The 22,779-nt window shown below is 39.6% G+C and overlaps 2 protein-coding genes across 5 annotated transcripts; one reads left to right on the plus strand and one right to left on the minus strand.

The window, feature by feature from the left end:
• The first annotated feature begins 5,066 nt into the window (after nt 1-5,066).
• On the plus strand, nt 5,067-14,871 carry GTF3A (general transcription factor IIIA). Its single transcript, XM_058185779.1, has 9 exons — nt 5,067-5,361; nt 8,122-8,222; nt 8,581-8,671; nt 9,482-9,570; nt 10,328-10,401; nt 10,781-10,864; nt 12,319-12,548; nt 12,631-12,690; nt 14,715-14,871. The coding sequence occupies exons 1-9, from the start codon at nt 5,125-5,127 to the stop codon at nt 14,853-14,855; spliced, it is 1,107 nt and encodes a 368-aa protein (XP_058041762.1). The 5' UTR covers nt 5,067-5,124; the 3' UTR covers nt 14,856-14,871.
• On the minus strand, nt 10,860-18,823 carry MTIF3 (mitochondrial translational initiation factor 3). 4 transcript variants are annotated; one of them, XM_058185781.1, is made up of 5 exons: nt 18,742-18,770; nt 18,175-18,450; nt 16,383-16,840; nt 15,910-16,064; nt 14,878-15,241 (listed from the first exon to the last, which is right to left on the minus strand). In XM_058185781.1, the coding sequence occupies exons 2-5, from the start codon at nt 18,252-18,254 to the stop codon at nt 15,032-15,034; spliced, it is 903 nt and encodes a 300-aa protein (XP_058041764.1). In that variant the 5' UTR covers nt 18,255-18,450; nt 18,742-18,770; the 3' UTR covers nt 14,878-15,031. The 4 variants fall into 4 exon arrangements, with proteins under 4 accessions (XP_058041766.1, XP_058041764.1, XP_058041763.1 ...); XM_058185783.1 differs by lacking the exons at nt 14,878-15,241; nt 18,742-18,770 and adding an exon at nt 10,860-12,430 and having other exon boundaries at nt 18,175-18,701; XM_058185780.1 differs by lacking the exon at nt 18,742-18,770 and having other exon boundaries at nt 18,175-18,707.
• Between the last annotated feature and the right edge of the window lie 3,956 nt (nt 18,824-22,779).

The following is a 22,779-nucleotide window of genomic DNA, read 5'->3' on the forward strand; positions in this document are numbered from 1 at the left end:
TGGAAACATTTAAGTTCATTAAAAAAAAGAAAAATGCTGGAATTATTTGGGCAAATTAATAGGAAGGACCCTCATTCCAAACTTCCTTCAAATGCTTTAAAATCCACCATTGTCTTCCAACATAACATGATTCCTTTAAAAGAAAAAAAAGAGTTCACCTTATTTTTATTCTTTAGCACTAGTGATTACCATAATTAATGCCTTTTTCGATGAACATAAAGAGTGCTCTAGACATGATAAATTATTAGATGAACTTAGGGGAAACCTGCAAGTAAAATCAAGGCACACATAAAAGTCAAAATAAAAGATTGTCTACTGTGTGTATTGTACTGAGTCATGGTATGACTCCATAATCAGCTGTACAAATCTGATGATGTTTCTAAAACATAGGTAAAGATAAAGGTTTCCCTTACACATATGTGCTAGTCGTTCCCGACTCTAGGGGGTGGTGCTCAACTCCATTTCAAAGCCGAAGAGCCAGCGCTGTCCGAAGACGTCTCCATGGTCCTGTGGCTGGCATGATTAAATGCCAAAGGCGCACAGGACGCTGTTACCTTCCCATCAAAGGTGGTCCCTATTTTTCTACTTGCATTTTTACATGCTTTTGAACTGCTAAGTTGGCAGAAGCTGGGACAAGTAACGGGAGTTCACCCCGTTACGCAGCACTAGGGATTTGAACTGCTTAACTGCCCACCTTTCGATCAACAAGCTCAGCATCCTAGCCACTGAGCCACTGCATCACTTACTTCTAAAACATGCTTCGTCACAAATAGATGTTCATGATTTTAATATAGAGCTCACGATTATAGCATTATGAAAACTTCTATTGGATTCAATTCAGGAATTTTTTAAAAGAAAAGTGGGTAGGAAAATGAATATGTATTTTTGTTTCTATTTTCTTCAAACACAGATACAATTCTGTGTTCAAGTGTTTGCCATATATGCATATACATATATTATAGAACATATATAATGATACATTATATCAATGAATAAGTTCTTTTGGTAATATGTGTATCTTAATTATTATTTTAATGTGATACACATTTCTGTCAGGAATTTTTTCAGCTGAGAATCCAAACTACAAAATTTCATGCTGTAGCTATAAAACTAGTTCTTCCTTTAATATATTAATAGGCGATATAAAAATAAACCTGTTTTCTTTTTTTAAAAAAAGGTGAAGTTTTTTCTTTCTCTTGATATACCGTATATACTCGAATATAAGCCGATCCGAGTATAAGCCGAGGTCCCCAATTTTACCCCAAAAAACTGGGGTAAACTGGGGACTCGAGTATAAGCCGAGGGAGGGAAATGAGGCAGCTACCGGTCAGGGAAACCCTCCCTCCCTCAGCCGAGAAGGCTGGCGGCTCCCCCGCCCCGCCCTCTCACTGCACCGGCAGGGCTTCCCCGCGCTAATGCAAAAGCCCGCCAAGTTTGCACCATCCGGTATAATGTGAAAAAAAGAAGAAGAAAAAAAAACTCGAGGATAAGCCGTATATACTCGAGTATAAGCCGAGGGGATGTTTTTCAGCACAAAAAACGTGCTGAAAAACTCGGCTTATACTCGAGTATATACGGTAAGTCCTTTTGGCTTTCTTTTCTTAATCTTGAAAAGTTTCATTACAGTTCTATGTCTATATGATTTAGAGCAAAAAATACCCAATAAAATGAAATCTCACTTGCAGTTACTACTGGATTTCAGAAGAAAAAATATTTTATGTTAGTTTGTTTTCTTATTTTGTCATACACAATCAGTTATGACTAGGTAAGGACTACAGATAATGTGAATTCTATTACATAATGAACTTCAGGAACAGATTTAAGAGAGTTGGCTCAGAATTGATGACTGACTTCGGTGTTTTCTCTGGCTTTACTAAGTATTTTGTATTTAATTTAAAAAGGGCTGTTGACAGTTTATTAGACACTCAACAATCATTATTGCTTTGATCACGGGAATTAAACATTTCCCAGTGTATCATTCTAATAGCTAGAATGATGTGTCATTGTTGTTTTTTACAGTGTACTGTGATAGGTATGGGAAAGTTGCCTTGATAAGCCTATTGGTACTAAACAGATATTAAAAACTAAGCGTACACCCTACTAAACTGCCTTTAGCGTTTTAAACTGTAGTACTAGTCAGCTTCCTCATAGTGCTGACATAGAATCATTTGATCAGGAATTTTATAGTTCTGTCTGCTCAGATAGGCTTTTCTAGTTCCCATGAGATGTTGCCAGCCTCGCTCTTAGGTAAAGAATGCGTCATTCGTTTTATGTGCAAAGCAGACAAAGCACCTGCTTATTTCATATATTGATTATTTCCTTGGGGAAAAAAAACATCAAGATTGAAGGATGGTGTTTTCTCTTTAGACAGGAAGAGATAGAACTAAAGAACAGGCAGTCCCTTGTGACATGGGAACAAAGCAGTAGCTTTTGCTTCTTCCACTATGTTAAGACAATGCAGAAAACCTGCAGTTTGCATTATATTTCTATTAAATCTTTCAGAAAGCACTAGCTAACTATATTTTAAGGCCCTGAAAACCTCATCATGCAGCCTGGTATGGCTGAGCCTGTATCATGATTGTGCTAATTAGCTGATTTTTCTCGACTGCTACCTGGTTTCCCTGAAAATAAGACCTATCCAAAAAATAAGCAACAGCATGGTTTTACATGTGCGCCTAATAGAAGCCCTACTCCCAAAATAAGCCCTACTTAAGAGCCTGAGCAGTTGACCGACCACCCATTCAATCTGGCTGTTTGCTGAAGCAGGGTGGTGGTGGAGCTGCCACATGCGCCCCGCACCGGCTTACCTCAGGTCCCCGCAGCCAGGCCATCCACGCCCCAAAAGCTACCTCGTAGTGGCAGCACCAGCACCCATGTGCAGCAGGAGCCCACATGACCACTGGTTCACTTCTTGAGCCCTCAATGGAACAGGAGGCTGAGTGGTGTGTTGGTCCTGTGGCCGCGAGGCAAGGCAGATGTCAGGGAATGGACGGCTTGGCTGCAGGGCCCTGAGGTAAGCCGATAAGGGGCAGCTCCAACCCACCCCTGCCTTGCCTCATGCTGCAACACTGGCACGTTGCTCTGCTTCCTGTTCCATTATGGCTGTGAGCAAGCAGAAATGGGCCAGTGGCCATGCAGAGTCCTGCTGGAAGGGGCTGGTGGAGTCACTGCTGTGAAGAGAGGCACATGTTGGAGCATGGGTGGCCTGGTTGCGAGGCCGAGGTAAGCTGGTGTGGTGTGCATGGGGCAGCTCCACTCCCCTGCATCGTGGACGTGGCACTGGAGTGCCACATGGCCTCCTGCCCCACTGCGAGCAAGGAGAAGAAGAGGGCTTCTCTTACATGGAAAAAAAAAGACACCCCAAAAGAAAATAAGACCCGGTCTTATTTTCAGGGAAACATGGTATGTTATTTGTAATGCTGCTGTGTAGTATTTTTAAATATTGTTAGCCATCCTGAGTAAAGAATTTGCAGCCATACATATTGAACAAATAAAAACACATAAGCATGATGGTTCAAATGAAATCCCTGTCTAATTAGAGATGGGTTACCAATGTTTCCAGCAAAGCATCTGAGATGCTGCCTTCTGTTTTCCAGAATAACTGGTACAATGCTATATCAGTGGCATTCTGAGAAATATAAATGACATTCACATATAACTGCTTGTGCAAAACAACTTTGAGTTCAGTGGCCACTATGTATTGGTTACTAAGAGCATGGTTATTAAGTGTGGCATAATCAGAAATTTAAGACACAATTTTTGTTCTTTATTTTTCCCAAAATAAAATAACCCACTTCCCATCACTGTCTGTTCAGTTTTATTAGCGTGACAGAAATTTTGATAGCCTCTCTGAATACCCTACAAGCAATCCAACTATCCACTCTGGGGTGAAAATAGCTTTCTGTTATCAGATAGATATACATAATGTTTTCTAAATATTTTGAGAACAAATACAGGTTCTCACTGCTACTACTCCAAAATAGAGATCTTAAACTGAAGTTATCTCATAGCTCTCTTCAGTTCCTTAATTTAAACAACTTTAAAGCTGTGTGGACTTCAACTCCCATAACTGGGCAAAGCAGTTCAAAATGGTGCTTCTTCTATTTTCTGAAAAATCTGGCTCTACAATGCCTATATAGAAATATTTAAAATGTAGACAGGTTCCCAATCTGATGTTAACATTGGAATCTGTCCTTCAGTTAATAAACAAATTTCAAGGGAAAATTTTGCATGGAATGATAGAATTTTAATCTTCAGGAAATCAAACTTTATTATAATTGTTAAGAGGTGGAGTTTCCTAACGTATCAGAATTTTGCTGGAGTCCAAAAATGCAATTAATAAGCCACATACAAGCTTAATAAATAAATAATAAAATTTTATGTTGTCCTTGAAGGCCAAGTTGGGCAAGCTTTCATCCAAGAGCCACTAACTCATATCTTGCTGCACATTATTTCAATCTGTTTAGGACTATTGCAGGAAAAATTTGCCCTCTTTGTTCCTGCTGGTGGACTTGAAACAGAATGGAAGAAATATCCACATTATATTAAAGTATCTCTTTAAAACCGTGAATATTTTGTATTCAGGATAACTCTTTCGAAGCATTTTAAACGCAATCCAAGCAGTTTAGAAACCGAACTCCAATTAAATATTTGAATGCAAGAAGATTCGTAAGGCTGGTGGTAATTATTTTACAAGGGAAACGAATTCCTCAATTGACCGTTAAATTAGAGCAGAGGTCTCCAATCTGGGCAAGTTTAAGACTTGTGGACTTCAACTCCCAGAATTCCTCAGCCAGCAAAGTTCACAAATCTTAAAGTTGCCCAGATTGGAGACCCCTGAATTAAGAGTTTTAAAAATCTACAAGGGGGAGAAAAAAAAGAAGCGAAAGCGAACGTTCCACGAAACGGCCCAAAACTTAAGGCAAGGCCCCCTTAGAAAAAATTAAAATCGCAGCAGCGCGCATGCGCCACAACTATTTTTCCCTCTCCTCGCGCAGCCTCTGTAAACATTCTGCGCCGGGGATGTGGGGGGGGGTCCTTTTCTGAGGGCGGAGGTTCGTAACTGTTAAGCTTCAGAAAGCCGGGACCACGAATAAAGGAGAGGCGGAGTTACGACACAATCACATGATTTATGGTCCAAACATGGCTGGAGAGGACTTCGCCGTCGGGGAGGCGGCCGCCGCCGATGCCACGACCACCACCACGATTCAGTCTCCGAAGCACAAAAATTCTCAACCTGGGGAGAGCCGTTACCGTTCTCCGGCTCAGGACCAGATATTCATCTGCTCCTTCCCATTTTGCGATGCCACCTTCAACCGGGGCTGGAAACTGGACGCGCACCTGTGTCGGCATACGGGAGAGGTATGGGACGATGAAGTGGCGGGTCTATAGAGGGTACCTGGCGGACAAGGAGCTAGAGCGGTGATTGGGTTAGTGGTCGGAAAACATTTTCCGGGACGACCAACCGTTGGTCTCCAGGGCGGAAATAGAGCTTTGAGGAAGGGAGTGCGGCACTTTCCATTGGAACGTTGGCAGTGGGCGGATGACCAATCAGTAAGAGGTAGGTTGTGATAGGGCGGCGTTGAGGAAGGAGCGCATGCGCCGAGGTTACTATGGCAATTGAGGCGCTTGTTCCTTCCTTTGGCGTCTGTTTCTCTGGGTTACGGGCACTGCACATAGGAATCAGTGGATTGGAGCTCTGGAAGATGACTATCGCCTGACCTCGGTTAGGCTGAAAAATCTGGACGCTAGTCAAAAAGACTATCACACCATTGCACTCATTTCACATGCTAGTATAGTGATGCTTAAAATCCTACAAGCTAGGCGCAAGCAGTATGTGGATCAAGAACTACCAGAAGTACAGGCAGGATTTCATAGAGGCAGAAGAACTAGAGATCAAATTGCCAACATATGCTGGATCATGGAGAAAGCTAGGGAGTTCCAGAAAAACATCTACTTCTGCTTCATTGACTATGCTAAAGCCTTTGATTGTGTGGATCGCAACAAATTGTCGCAAGTTCTTAAAAAGATGGGAGTACCAGACCATCTTAATTTGTCTCTTGAGAAACCTGTATGCGGGTCAAGAAGCAACAGTGAGAACTGGACACAGAACCACTGATTGGTTCAAAATTGGGAAAGAAATCCAGCAATGCTGTATACTATCACCCTGCCTATTTAACTTATATGCAGAGCATATCATGAGAAAGGCGGGGCTGGATGAATCAAAAGTTGGAATTATGATTGCCGGAAGAAATATCAACAACCTCAGATATGTAAATAATACCACTCTAATGGCAGAAAGCAAAGAAGAACTAAAAAGCCTCTTGATGCGGGTGAAGGACGAGAGTGCAAAAGTTGGCTTGAAACTCAACATTAAGAAAACTAAGATCATGGCATCTGGCCCTCTCAATTCCTGGTAGATAGATGAGGAGGAAATGGAGGTAATGACAGATTTTATTTTCCTGGGCTCCAAGATCACCGCAGATGGGGACTACAGCCAAGAAATTAAAAGACGCTTGCTCCTGGGGAGGAAAGCTATGGCAAATCTAGACAGCGTACTAAAAAGCAGAGACATCACCCTGCCAACAAAAGTGCGTATAGTCAAAGCTATGGTTTTCCCAGTTGCAATGTATGGCTGTGAAGGTTGGACCATAAGAAAGGCTGAGCGCCAAAGAATTGAGGCCTTTGAGCTCTGGTGCTGGAGAAGACTCCTGCGAGTCCCTTGGACTGCAAGGCGAACAAACAAGTCAGTCCTAGAGGAGATCAACCCTGACTGCTCTTTAGAAGGCCAGATCCTGAAGATGAAACTGAAATACTTTGGCCACCTAATGAGAAGGAAGGACTCACTGGAGAAGAGCCTAATGCTGGGAAAGATTGAGGGCAAAAGAAGCAGGGGACGACAGAGAATGAGGTGGCTTGATGGAGTCATTGAAGCAGTAGGTGTGAGCTTAAATGGACTCCAGAGGATGGTAGAGGATAGGAAGGCCTGGAGGAATGTTGTCCATGTGGTCGTGATGAGTCGGACACGACTTCGCAACTAACAAGAAGTCAAAAAGAGAGATTGTCGGGCATGAGGCCAAAGGAATGAAACTGGGATTTAAACTTATATTGTTGTTGTTATTGGTTGCGAAGTCGTGTCTGACCTATCGCGACCCCATGGACAACGCTCCTTAGCCTTCCTGTCCTCTACCATCCTCAGGAGTCCATTTAAGCTCACGCCTTAAGTGACTCCATCCAGCCACCTTGTTTAAACATATATACTATGAATTAAATTGCTCCTGTTTCTTTTATTAAATTCTTTACAGAAGTGGGGAGCTCCAAATTTCCAAGTACTTAACCTGATGTATTAGTTTTAATGTCACATATTAGTATTAATTATGATCTTAGCTAATAGATAATAAATGTGGGATAAAAATCTAATGAAAACTTGTATACAAATTTTACTGTAGAATGGTGATGGAGTACATGCAACTCATTTAATTATTTACACTGAGTTGACAGTTCTAACTGCTGCTTCTTGGTCCCCAGAATCATTTGAAGAAGCATATTATCCTACTGTTTATTCCTCAGGTAAACAAAGGTTAGCAGAGAAGATAAAACACTAGTACTAGTTCTCTATTGGAGCATTTTGGGTTTAAGCTGGACACCAAGAAAAAGTGGTCCTCTCATCAGCATCCAGTAGGAAACAAAATAGCCCAATTCAGGATTTTAATCACTGTCAAGTATCCTTAATATGTGTTACCCTGTTATGCTACTGTTTTAAAAACAGATCATTTTTTCCACCTAAATTATGGATCATTTTTGATGAGTGAAAATGAATGATGGGGGGATTTGAGTAACTTGAAGGTTTTGCTGCTTGTTTATTGTGGATCAGGTCTGTTAATTGTCAGCGTTTAACTAGGTGGCTATAGACAGTAATAGATTGTTAAGAAGGTAGAAGAATGGATCGTCAAAATGAGAAATATCTAATGTAACGCTGGGGAAATAATAATAGCTCATCACCAACAAAAAGGAAGTAGAGAAAAATGGGACATGAATGGGAGCTGAGAAATCAAGAAGCAGACATTTAAAAAGAGGATTAAAACAACATTTTAAAAAATCTTTTTTTTTTAAATTTACCAGCGACCCTTTGTTTGCATTTTTGAAGGCTGTGGAAAAGGCTTCACTAGAGGTTTCCACCTTAAGCGTCATTTTCTTACACACACTGGAGAAAAACAATTTGTGTAAGTATATTATCATTTGGGTGACAAAACCCTAACTAATTCTGACACCAGTTTGTATAGTTTACAACATAAATAGATTGCAATGTTTCATTGCTGGGTTATATTATGAGTTTCTATTGACTGAAAGTATATTAGTATGTTCAGCAGAAAGGAAACAAATCTAGTACTGCTGACAACATAAATTATTTTTTATTTAGGTAGATGTTAATAAATGTAGTTTATGTATTTAGAGAGATGTGTACCCTGTATTGGCTGAAACCACTGCATTTGTATTGTATTGATATTTAAAATCAGGCATTTGTTCTAATTATATCTACTACAATGTATTCATTTTTATAATATTTTAATATTTCTATAGATGCACAGTAGATAATTGCAATAAAACATTTACAACAAAATCAAACTTGAACAAGCATGTTCTACGGAGACATCATCTGAGGAAATATGTAGTAAGTGCATCTATTTCTTTGCTATTTCATTTCAAACATTAGGAAATAGTACTTGAAATTTGTCTAATTTGGTGAAGTCTTTTCAATTCTGGCATCCTTAACGTGAACATGTTAGACTTTTTGTCATAATTCTCAATCAGATTGGTTAAGGGCCAGGTTGATTTTGTATTGAAGTCTCCAACATTTGTTAGAAGTCTCCAGTATCTGGAAAGCGTAATGCTTTAATACTGTAGGCTATTTCATGCATACTAACCATGGTTGAAGTTACACATCATAAGCCTTAATCAGTTGGTTTAGAACTTGACAAACTCGATCACGTCACAGGCCGGGTCTTGATATATTGCAGTGTATTTTGCCTTTGAGTAGCCGGGGTGGGCATGGCCTGTGTGTGACATATCTGGCCCATGAGCCGCCAGTTTGACAGGCTTGGTTTAGAATATTTTATGAATTTAGTTTATCTTGCATACTTAGGTTGTAGATCAACAAACCTATCCATGGCTTCCTCTTTTCCTTTACAGTAACAGAAGATGGTGTACATCCCTGTAGGTCACAATTTGTTAGGTATGATAAGAGGCAAGGGATATTTTTCTTGCCATAGTGGACAGGTTACATTCTGAAAAAGGTTGGTTTGTACAGATTAATTGCATTGATGCATTCTCTAAACTACTACTGATAATTTGGGGTCCTTTTTGCTAATTTGTACAATTACATACCCATAGTAAGCCTATCGCTAAAAGATAAAAGTATATCATAGATTATGAGTTTATTGTGGATTTTCTCTGACTGTAACCAAATTAATTTTCCAAATAGTGTGACTTTGAAAATTGTGGGCAATCTTTTAAAAAGCACCAGCAATTAAAAATACATCAGTCTCAACACACTGGTGAACCATTTTTCAAGTAAGTGAAACATTTTGATACTTTGCCTATTTAGTTAAAGCCTGAGAATGAATTTTATTAATAACTTTAAGAACACTTGCAAGTAGGAATTAGAAATTGTTACCACAAGGAAGATGTTATTAGAGGTCCCCAAATAGGGCTGGCATAGCTTAAATTCACATGTGACAGGAGATATTAAAAAGTTCACTGCTCATTCCTCCCTCTGATCTGGTGAATATTCTTCTAACATTTTAGTGTGAAAATTGGTACCTCATGTAAAAACAATACACATTCATGTTCTGAAGTACTAAAATACTTGTTCAGTTATAAGGTGCAAATTTTCACACTTGTTATTTTCTATACCCTCTTCTTCAATAGTTTAAATTGACCTGAGTTTTATACTTTCCAACAAGCATAGTATCTGACTACCGGTATGCACCTCAGAAATTTCCAGTTTTAATGTTGGCTTGTGTCTATTATTTAATAGAAAATGACTGCTAAATTTATTTAATGTAGTTATACATCAGAATATATAAAACTAAACCTAATCTGTGAATGTAAAGGGATATGTATGTAGCATTCTCTCACTGTCACATTTTTGCTTTCCTGATCTGAATGCAGAGATTTTTCTCTCAATGTTTTCATTGAAAGGTGATTTTACAGAATGAAGAGCTGAAGGGAAAAAGTTTATTTTCAGTTGCAAGAGAGTTTATACCTCACATTTCATAAGCAGTGATCTTTATTTTTATTTTGAGTGACTGCGTTTGTTGTCCCACAGATGTGGTCATGAAGAATGTGGAAAGCGCTTTTCTTCACCCAGCCATTTAAAACGACATGAGAAAATTCACCAAGGTAATTTATTCCTTTTGTTTCAATAATGCTAAAAGAGTAAGAATTGGGGTCATGTAGTTATTTTAACCATGATTACTTGAATAAGCTACACTAAAGGAATTCACACGGGTCAAAAACAAATGGAACATATTATATACGTTATTAAGTTATTAAGACAGTTGTGGTGCAATGCAAATAGCAAGTATAGCCATAAAAACCAGCTGCGTCACTTTGGGCCACTCATCCTCTCAGCCCAACCTTCTCAGCCGAGAAGGGGAAAGTAGGCAGACTTGTTTGATATGTTCACCACCTTGAATTATGTGTAAAAATAATAAAGGTGGGGTATAAATAAAAATATGCATTTATTTTTGAAGCCAGTTAACATCAGTTTTTCTTATAGGTTATGCATGCAAAAAAGAGAACTGTTTGTTTGTTGGAAAAACCTGGTCAGAGTACCTGAAACACATGAGACTCAGTCACGTGGGTAAGTATTAAAGTTGCTTTAATTGCTGTAGAGTTGCTAAAATTGCTGTAGAGTTACTTTGATAATTGAGGCAGCATACATTAATTGATAAACACATCCTAAAAGTTATGCAGTTACTCTGTTACTTAAAAAGAAGCTAATTCATGTTAGAGCTCTATTGACTAATTCTTCAGGTGCAGGTAAAGCTGGACTTATGGCCAAAATTTATGTTGCTAAGCAAGATAGTTAAGTGAGTTTTGCCTCATTTTGCAACCTTTCTTGCCAAAGTTGTGAAATGAATCACTGAAAATGTTTTTAAAAAAACCCTGAAGATGTTAAATTAGTAATATGGTTTTTAAGTGAATCTGGCTTCCTCATTGACTTTGCTTGTCAGAAGGTTGCAAAAGGTGATCACATGACCCGGGACACTGCAACCATGATAAATACACGCCAGTTGCCAAGTATCCAAATTTTGATCACATGGCCATGTAGGTGCTGCATGGGTTGTAAGTGTGAAAAATGGTCTTGTCACTTTTTTCAGTGCTGTTGTAATTTCAAATGGTCACTAAATGAATGACTAAGTCAATAACTGTACTCTATTTTCACCTTCATGAATAAAAAAAACGTTTTCATAAACTGAATACACCAACCTTTGATTCACAGATAGATTCTCCTCATGCGTATTAAGTGGGATGAATATGTAGATATAATATAGTACATGCGCAAGTATTAAGAAATATTCATAGGATCACACAGAAAGTTTACTGAGTCCACTGTCGTTTTCCAGCTGTGACTGACTAGATATGTTTGAAAAGTCCACAAGAAGCATGTGATGTAATCAGAGTCATCTGTTTCTATGAATTGGTATTCAGAAGTGTTCCTGATCCTCAAGTAATATATAAACATTGTAGCTATAGTCTGATTCAGATGCTCTATAAATGTTTTGATTTGCTCTTAAATTTGAAGTATTGTCATTTGCATATGTAATATTTGTTCTTTAGAATTAGGCAACTAATAAATGCAAATAAAATAACCACTTAAACCAGGTATGTCCAACCTTTTGGCTTGCCACTTAGACCGCACATAAATATATATAATATAGTTAATGTACATGAGTACACATGATATTAAAAGTTTACCATCTTGTGGGGCTTCATTACCAGCTGTCCAGGGCCAATGTAGCTTGTTTGGCTGCTGGTTGGACATGCCTGACTTAAATAGAACTTTCTTCTCCTGAAATTGCACTGCAGCTATGCAATCCAGGTAAAAAAAAAAAGTTGCTTAAAGAGTATCTTCATACTTCAAAATATCTTTCCTATCTGAACCTGAAATGCTGCACAACAATTTTTTTAATATGGTGGTCAAGGTAATATAATGATAGTAATATTGTTCTTTGAGAAGATATTTGAAGAATTATGCTTAGGAATTGTTAATAGAAGCTCTGCTTCTGCCTGTTGTTTTTCCTTTTCCACTAGAACCAATTACCTGTGAAGTGTGTTCCAAAACATTGACTCGCAAAGATTATCTGAAATGCCATATGAAAACTCATGCTGTTGACAGAGAAGTTTTTAAATGTCCAAAGGAGGGCTGCAAAAGAACATACACAACAGTGTTCAACCTTCAAAGTCATATTCACTCATTTCATGAGGCAAAAAAACCTTTTGTGTGTGACCACCCTGGCTGCGGGAAATTTTTTGCAATGAAAGTAGGCATTTTAAATACTATTATTTGATAAATATTGTTCATTTTCTATTTCAGGTCATAAAAATATTTTTTGTTCTTTACAGCAAAGCCTCATAAGGCACATGGTACTACATGATCCTGATAAGAAAAAGTCAGACACAAAAGTAAGTCACATTCTTGAATTTTCCCCTAGTAGTTTAAAAAAATGGAACAAATATATAATTTTGAACATGAAACGCACTGCATTCCAGAAGTTCTTCTGAATTTCTCTGAATAAGTAATGGTTTTGGTCAACAGAAAAATCCAGAACATTTTTGTGCTTCTGGGTTCGGCTAAAACAAAATACAGATTTTCTGGTTCTCAGCCAGAACAAAGCTTAGAGAGATCCTGAAGTAATTTTATGTGGTAAGTATGGCAAGGCTTCAGACATTGCGCCCTCTCTCCCTTTTTCCTCAGTATGTCCTAATAGCACAAATACTTCCATGACCTTCCTAGCTCCTCCTCTCTTCCTTCACCAATGTCTTTGGCTTCTTCCCATCATTATTTCCCCAAAATATTTCTGCATGGAACAGCTGTTTCAATACATATCTGGAATAATTCAACATCCAGACCCAATGTATTAGTTTTGATTGGACCAATCTATCTGAAATTATCTGCTCTGATGCAAATTTTTTGCAATTGTATAATAGCTAATGAGATTCTCTAGGGCTGTGATGGCAAACCTGTGGCATGTGTGCCACAGGTGGCACGCAGTGCCATATCTGTGGACATGCAAGTGTTGCCCTAGCTCAGCTCCATCACGCATGCGTGTGCTGGCCAGCTGATTTTCAGGCCTTCCGGGCCCACTGGAAGTTGGGAAACAGGCTGCTTCTGGCCTCTGGGGGCCTGGGGAACGCTGTTTTCACCCTCCCCAGGTTCATAGAAAGCCTCTGGCGAAAAAAAGGCCTACCGGGCCCACCAGGCCATTGCGTACCAAAAGTGGGGGGAGCGGGGGGGAGCACACGGGGCAGGGCTCATTGAATTATGGGTGTGAGCACGCACGCGCATGACCTCCGCGCTCCCCATGCTTTTGGCACACAATGGCAAAAAAGTTAGCCATCACTACTCTAGGGAATGGATATACAGACAATCATTATTCATGGTAGCCATGTTCTCTAAAATTGCCTGTGTATAAAACTTCAGCAGAGTTCATGCAAAGTGGTTTGGTTTAATCATGATTCAAATCATCCACCCCAAAAAAAGACTGGTCTCATTTAAGCTTTCGTGAAGATTTTCTTAAAACTTATGCAGTCTTGCCCTTTCAATTGTTGGCAAGTAAAAGATTATTGTCTGCTATTGACAAGGAGGTTTGTGTAGTGGGGGAGGTTAAGGGCAAAATGGGAATTTTAAGCATTGCAGAGGCTTAAGTATTTGACCTGTTTTCCAGTGGGGAAAATAGGGCTGTGTTTGCAAGGTTTTCAGTGTTTTTAGGAATACGTTAAATACCTAAATCCTCTAAGATTTAAGGGTCCCATCTTGTTTTCACCCACACCAAGAAAAACACTGAAACCCTCCCCAGGTAGTCAGGAAGCAGTAAATAGTGTCCTGGATGAATGAGATTGGAAGGGGGGGGAGGGGCTAACTTGATATAGCAATAGCATTTAGACTTATATACTACTCCACAGTGCTTTATAGCATTCTCTGAGCCATTTATAGAATCAGCATATTGCCTCCAACAATCTGGGTCCTCATTTTACTGACTTCGGAAGGATGGAAGGCCAGGTTTGTCGTTAAATACTTAGCCATCAGCCTTCCCAGACTTAGAGAACAGTGCCACTCTGCTATAAAATATAGCCCCATTGGGAGTTTTCACCATTGTTATTCCAGGATAACCTAAGGGCATTAAATGTAGGGTCTTTTGTACCCCACCCTCTCAATCTCTACCTGAGATTAAGTAGAGAAAGATAGAATCTTGTATGCTGTTCACCTTTGGTGCTTTTCCTGGGTTGCTGCTTCTTGCTTTAGCTAGCCTTTCCTTCTCCCTCCTTCCAAATTGATCTAAGGTTCCTTTAACTCTGTTGTGATATTCCAAAACCCAGTTGACCAGACTGCTAATAACAGATAGTTTTATTGTTTACTGTTCTGAGTTTTTAATGACAAAAAAGGGATATTCCATTACAGTTCTTTCTTTTGGATCTTGCTTCCTAAGAAACCACAGCAAAAGCGGAGCTTGGCCTCTCACCTCAGTGGATATATCCCTCCAAAAGAACAGCGAAGAAAATTATCTTCAGTGGAAGAATCTCTGCCTGCATCTGCAGCAAGCAGCAAAGAGCAGGTTGCTGATGGCTGAAATGCCATTCCTTGAACAACAGTTTTAGATGTGCCTAACAGTCATGAGACATGCTCACAAGAAGTGGCTTTGAGAGTGTCATTGCCAAGTTTATAAAATTGGTACAGAAGGCTGAAGGCCAGTGCACCAAAATCACTTGTATTCTTTTTCCATTCCATTTTTAGGAGGAAAAACAATCACTGCTTGGTTACATCCGAGTTTGTAATGTTGCTTCCATTCTCCTTCTGAATATCTTTATTTTTCTCCACAAGATTTAATTTCTGGATCTCTTTCTTTGATAAATGTCTCAATATACAGGTACTCCTTCCTTCTGCAGCAATAGAGGGCATGGAGTGATACGTGGCTTTCTCACGCATTGTATCCAAAATCTTATCAAAAAATGTTAACTGAAAATAAGATGAATTGGCTTAATTAACAGTTTGAATATTTTTTGCATCAGTTAAGGAATGTTGTTAAATACAACCAGTCATTTTATTTTATAAAAATAAAATAACCTAACAGATCCTGAAACTGGCAAACTAAAATTCAAACAGTTTAAACACTGGCTTGCAAATCTTCATGAGCATGAATCAAAGTTATATTCCTATCTTTCTGAAAATTTACAGCTGTTACTACACTCTGTGAAGCTCACTGCATCTTCCAATTCCTAAGTCAAGAAACCAGGAGTATTGATTTCAAGCTAATATATACTCTCTCTGGTTTTAATGATGCTTCCTTCAAGTAATGTTGTAATTCCAATTGCGTAGCAATAAGTGGGACAGGATATTATTTCACTGACAAGTGTAACAGTAGGCAGTACAAACACAACAAGTCAGCTTTTACTGTCTTGACCCAGATGAAACCATTTCCTGGCAATCTTTCCCTTCAGATTGAGAATCTAAAGCCCCCTTTGGTGATGCTGAATTACAAGAAGCCCAGCCTCCATTGCAATAGTGAAATATACTGGGAGGTGGAACACTAAATTGGCCTTCTCCATTAGATATGAAACAGTAATTTTAGAAACTAACTTATCTCTGCCAAAAGATCATACCTCAAAACATTTCAATGAGCTTACCATCTTTTCTGGTCCATCCGAAATAGTTTTTTGATGCAGCATAATTTTCACATGGTATTTCTTGTCAATCCATTCCTGAATTTGTTTTACTTTTGTACTGAAATCGTGTTGCTCTGTAACTGTGGACATTTTAATAATCTTTTGTTGAACCGGCCCTGTTAAAATAAGATCATCAGTCAAACCAATTCCTTTCAGTTTGTTAAGAGGATATAGTTCCCATTAGTTAAAAAGTAAAAACAAACACCCACACACCCACACACCCCAATCTTGTCCCGTTTGATGAGGACATGCCCATGTCCTATGTGGAAATCAAATAAAATGAAATATGGCCCTATTGACAAAACTCTGCCCATCCCTGGCTTAATGTATTATGTGACCCAGGCTATCATGGCTTAATTAGCCATAGCATATAACAAACTGGGACTTAGCATAACATCTGAATTGCCAGTATCTTTCACAGAAGCCATGCATACCTGCTTTGGGGCTGGCTTTCTCATCTCTAATTTTGAGACGCTCTTCATAAATTTGTTTTCCTGTCATTAGTCCATACTTGGGTGGATCTGTTTTTTCAGACAGCAGGACAAGAGTCATCCCTCTTTCATCCATAATACGAAGCACATTTGCCCTATGCATTTCTCCCATGTCTTCACCATTTTCATCAATTAGTTGTACCTTGTTGTATGGGATTCTCCTCCCAACACTTTCAAATGTTTCTGTGGCATTTTTCTTTTTTCTTTTCTCTTCAATGACTTTTGTGCAGAATGCTCGATTGCTAGAGCCTTTCTTATCATGTACTATTTTCAGACAAATTTGAGCTGTTGCTGTGTTTTTCTCTGGCTGCATCCTAAAGCTGGTAATATACCGAGTTATGGAATTCATTTCTTTCCTTCTAGCCAGATCCAGTAATTTCTTCAGGTATAATGATGTCATTCTAGGATGGGGCAGAAAAATAAACATATAACCATGCAATCAAAATTTATTATTTTTAGGTTCATTGTTAAGTTACCTTTTTAATTTAAAAATATCATCATGCAAAGTTATATTGTTTGAAATTAATTTAAGAAGTTTCAAACTTTAAAAAAAATGTTTTTAAGACACCTTGATAAAGAAAATATTAAACTGTTAAATGCTGAAAAACAAATTGTGATTAGTTCATTTTTATTGAATAGACAAAACTGCAGATATTTTTTAAAAGTTGTGTGAATGTGCTATTTGTTCAATAAAGTGAATCCATACCCAAAACATTATCAATGCAACACAGAGATATAAGAAATAATGTGTATAAAATACTAACAACTCATATGACCATAAGGCTATCTACATATACTGAAATTTTAAATTTAAACAGCATGTTAAGCTATGATTGCTTAATAGTGAATTATTGAATAAACTTAATCTAAATCGTAAGTTTAGAAGCCATGGCTTAATAAATGAGATCAAGAAATGAGGAAATGAAATTTAAGGTTAGTGTGATCTAACTCAGGGTCTCCAATCCCTGGGCTGTAAACCATTCAGAAACGGGCCAATACAGCCTTGTAAGAAATGTACATTATGCAAGTTTTTTTGCATGTATCATTTGTGAGGTCAAAGCAGTCTTTTTTTAACCAGATGTGCTCCAATATGTCAAATTACAACTCCTATATTTTCTTTTAAGATAAGTTTAAAGGAATACTACTGTAGGACATTTCTGTTCAACACTTCAGGAACACCTCAGTGAGGTATTTTCAAAATCTGTTTTCAGTAACGATTAGAGCAGGCCATAGAATATGTTAAAAACAATTGACAGACCTCTGAGGAAGAGGCAAAACTCTAGTGATAGAAAGTTGCCTGGATTAGAATAGATGTTTAAGAAGCTTTATTGGTTTTAGTCTGTCATAGAACTCCTTGCAGAATACTTGGGATGCTGGATGCATGACCTAGACTAGAGTCATTTTTATTCTTAAATTTAAACTACAAGAGAGCAGCAATATCTGTATTTTATCATCTCATTAGTATTGGAGCAGTGGCTTCCAAATTTACGTTCTCCACAAGTGAAGCAGTGACAAGAATCCCTGAGGATAACGGTATTCACAATACCGCCTTTATGCAAAAATAAAAAAATAAAAAAATAAAAAAAAATAAGTGCACTAAGGGGTTGGAAAGGTTTCAGGTTTCGAAACACGCTGCCAAACAAAAAGGGACAGGCAGGTAGTTCGTGCAGGAGAAAATGTGGATTTAGCAGACACAAGCTGTCGGGCTGCAAGTGGCTAGTTGTTTTTGAGGTACCTGGGATGAGATTCCTCCTCCAACCCCAAACTACGGTTTTTAGGTGCGGTCATAGCTCCTGCACCTTGCGCTTCGATCATGAACGATCACGGTGGCAAAATCCATTCTCTCTCTGCAGAAGATCCCCGGGTTCAAGCCTTAGCTTGCCTGGGAAAGGCTAAAGCAAGCCATTTGTCAAGTCAGAGGACTGTGAGCTGCTCACGGAGAGATTTACCGCAGTGTTTCCTCAACCATGCCAACTTCATAGGTGGACTTCAGCTCTTAGACATCCGCCCTCTTTAAAAGATTGAGAAAGTGGGTTAGGGTGCAGGGGGCAAAGGCAGGCACGAAGGTCAGCTGCTGAACCGTTAAGCGAAGACGGCCAGGGTGTGTATCCCAAAGCCAGGGCGAGCCAGGACGGCCGTTTCCTAACCGCTTTCATAGAAATAACTTCATTTGGGGCTTCTTTGAAAAGGAGGGGGGGAAAACACACTGCAAATGCAGCTGCCAATCACAGGAAAGTGCTTTCAGGGGTCCCTGCCTCGCCCGGGGAACCAGCGCAACGTACAGACACTCTCTCTCTCTCACCTGATTCCGGAAGCCCCAGCGCAGGAACGTGGGTGTGGGGGGGGATGGGAGGAAGGGGCGGAGATGCCAGAGAGGAAGAGGAGGAGCCCGCGAGCTAAGGGGGCGGGGTTAAAACCTCCCTAGGCACTGTCTGAGGAGAGTCTTCCTTATCCAAGGTCTCGGTTGTCCCTAAGGTGTTTTTTTTTTTTTTTAATCAAAACGCAGCTGGACCTTCTTTTATTTTTATTTTTGTTTGAAAACGTTTCGCTTCTCACCCGAGAAGTTTTCCTCAGTTCTGGATGAGAAGCGAAACGCTTTCAAGCAAAAAAAAACAAAAGAAAAGAAGGTCCAGCTGCCCTTTGAAAAAAGCACCTGAGGGACTCCGGAGATCCCGCGTCAATCCAAGGACGTTTGCTTCCTTGCGCATGCGCGCGGCTCTTCCGTCGATGCCCTAGAGCTGAGCTGGTTGTTTCCTCAGCAAACTGCTATAACCGACCGCTGCGAGTTTGCGCGTAGCTCCGACCCCTTATCATTGGGGTGCGTGGGGAGGTTTCGGGTGTCCGTGTTTCTTAATCCCGCAGCCAGTAGAGTAGCGGTGGAAGGTTGTGTTCCACATCTGGGGAGGAAAGGCGGAGTCTTGTGGGGGTAAACAGCCGCCCCGCTCTCTCGCCAGCCCTCTTGCTTTGGCGTGGCCGACGAGTGGGACCCGCACTGAGGAAATCAATACCTTTGTTTTGGCGGGGGCTCCGTTCTCCGAGCTTGCTGCTTAGAACGGACTCTTGCCCAAAAACTACAATCCGAGCTACGAATAGTCTCAACGCCCTCTTAATACCTTTGTTTTCTCCTGCTGGCGGTTTCACCGGAGCAAGGAAATAAGAGAAGTAGCTGAGCTAAGCGAGCAGTTAGGGCTGCCGGTTGTTCCTCGCAACCATCGCTTGCCTTGCCCCACAAACGAGCCAGTGATCGCTGCCTAGATTTCCTGTGGCTTCGTTGCCTACCTGCCTTCTTTGGGAGAAGTTCGCCCTTAGTGTATCAGTTTTTGAGGGGCTGCCACAAAGAAGAGGGGGACAAAGCACCGGAGGGCAGGACAAGAAACAAGGGGTGGAAACTATTCAAGAAGAGAAGCAACCTGGGATTAAGGAGAAACTTCCTAACAGTGAGGACAATTAAACAGTGAGGACAATTAAACAGTGAGGACAATTAACCTTGCCTTCAGAAGTTGTGGGTGCTCCATCACTGGAGGTTTTTAAGAAGAGTCTGATGTCAGTTGTCTGAAATGGTACAGGTTCTCCTGCATGAGCAGGGGGCTGAACTAGAAGACCTTCAAGGTCCTTTCCAGATTATTCCTACTCTATATTCCTGTTCTATATTCCTATTCTACCCTATCCTACCCTACTCTACTCCAGGAAGCAGGCAATGGCAAAAACCACTCTTGAAATCTTGCCAAGCAAACCAAAGGGACTTTTCCAGGCAATCACCAAGAATCGGGACTGACTTGAATCTCCTCCCTCCTGCCCAAAATAATAAAACCATGGCTTAAAGGCCACCGGCTCATGAAACCCACTAAAGTAAATCATATAAGCTAAAATGGTATGCAAGAAATGCGGCTTGCTTGTTTGAGGCTTAGCACATTCTATGTTTCCAGCCTTTCTCCTTTTAAGACTTGTGGACTTCAACTTGGCTAAGAATGACATGCTAAAAAAAACACCCAAAAAGTGGACAAATTAAATTTAACAACTAAAAATACTGTTAATGTGTTACATGTATTTAACATTTTGCTTGTCTATCACTTCAAAAATTATATGTTGGCAGTTTCATTTACAAGAAGAATTGAGCCTGCCTGCTGGAGATAAATCTTTTCCAAGTCAGATGTGCTAGAATGTAACTTCTGTCATCCCCAGCCAACATACAAATATGAAGCTTCATATGGCATTTCTCACAGTCTTGAAGACCATCCTACACAACTAGTACAAAAGTAGTACAAAACACCTCTTTGTTTTGTGTAATGCTGCAGAGGGCACTGCTACCTTTGTCTTGAGAGGAAACTGCTGTTGGAAGCTTCAGCTAGGACTTTCAGACCTAGCTGTTTATGGGAATATGCCATGTGAAGGAGATATTGTGAGAGCTGTACTATTTCATAGGATTCTCTTATGGTGCATTTTATCCTCTTGATTATTTGCTATCTTAGATATTGTGCAGAAAGCAGGATGTAGATTGCAAAATCCAGCCCTTTGAATTGGACTGGTAAAGAAGGAGCAATGCTCCTGATAGTGCATCAGAACTGTGTGCTTCAAAGAACCGGCTCTATGTTAGCTGTACCATATCTGGCTGCAGAAAAATGAACCACCAGTACATGCAATCTTTGCTGGCATCTACTGGTCATTAGGAATTTTGTAACTTAGTTGTTGTTTGCCTATCTTTTAAAATGTTAATGATAGAATCATATATTTGATTCTTAGAGGTCATCTAGTCCAACTTCCTATACACCCCAGGATCTGCTAAGGCACTTTAGACAAATGGCTGTCCAGCTTCTGAAGACTTCCAGTGAAAAGGATTGCATTATTTCAAGAAGCAATCTTTGCCACTGGTTAACAGGTTTTACTGTTAGAAAATTCATCCTAATACTGCAGCCAAATTTATTTCCCTGAAGTTTCATTCTATTGGTTTTGACTTCTAGTACAACAGAGAACAAGTTCCCTCTCCCTCTTATTTGACAAACTTTTAAATATCTGAAGACTGCTCTGCCTTCTAAATCTTGTCTTTTTCAGGCTAAACATATTCAGTTTCTTTAGCTATTCCTCATAGCACTTCTAGAACTATTTGCATTACTATATTCTGGATCAGTTGTAGCTTCTGAATGTCTTTCAAGGGCAATACTATGTAGAATTCATTGCCATTGTCCAAACAAAAGGTGACTAAGGCATAGGTGACTGTGAGATTGGTCTTGCCATCCAGGGAAAGGCACAGTGGGCACACAAATCTGTCTAAAAAACCTGCCAGCTTACAACTCCTATTGTTTTTATTTTTTGTTTATTTAAAGTTGCAAGTCTAGGATGATACCCAACCTGTGTATAAGTCCTGTTTATGGCAGTTCAGGTTCACCTAGAACTACCAGTAATACTGGAAAGTCACCAAAAGGGGATCCTTGAATAATAGCTGATAGGAGCCAGTGATGCTGGAAAAATTACAGGCCCCAGATATATATTGAAGGTACCAGGTTTGTATGTGCCTGCTATATTTGGTCAAAATTGTCAAAACAAAAGATGACTGAGGCATAAGTTAAAACTCAGGCACCGCATAATGTAAAAAGTTGCAGTCAGGAAACTTTAAAAAGAAAAACCTAGAAAATTGATAAGAGTCTTTCTGCAGTTCTGGCTCAATATGGTTTTTATATCTTCCATAATCACAAAATTAACCACAGTAGTTCTAAAGAAGTCTTTTTCAGATTAGATGAGGTACTGAAAAAGTGAGCCAGTTTTGGAATGTGGCAGAAAATCTACAGTTTAATACTTTCAGTAATATAGGAAATGTATTTTCAGCATCAAAGTTGAAAGGTTTATTTAATGATTCATAATCATAAGAGTTTATAGGGAATGGATTGTGACAAGCGTGTTGGGAAGTTTGTATTGCAGCTCCAAACTGTCCTCTGATTTGCATATTGGTGATAAAGAAAAATAGAGGAAAGTTCTTGATCTATGTCTGTATCTGTACATACTTTCCCTGGCCTTTTCCCAGGTAAATATATCCATCCAGAGAAGTGAAAGGATATTTTCATTTTTATGTGAAAACATAAATAGTTTATACTTGGCATCATCGTGATCAATCAGAATAGAGCTGGAAGGGATCTTGGAGGTCTTCTAGTACAACCCCCTGCTCAAGCAATTTGAGACAAGTGGCTGTCCAGTCTCTTAAAAACCTCCAGTCATGAAGCACCCACAACTTCTGAAGGCAGACTGTTCCATTGGTTAATTGTTCTCCCTGTTAGGAAGTTTCTCCTTAATTCCAGATTGCTTTTCTCCTTGATTAGTTTCCATCCATTGGTTTTTGTTTTGCCTTCTG

The sequence above is a fragment of the Ahaetulla prasina genome, chromosome 5, assembly GCF_028640845.1.
Source record: "Ahaetulla prasina isolate Xishuangbanna chromosome 5, ASM2864084v1, whole genome shotgun sequence".
Taxonomy (NCBI): Eukaryota; Metazoa; Chordata; class Lepidosauria; order Squamata; family Colubridae; genus Ahaetulla; species Ahaetulla prasina.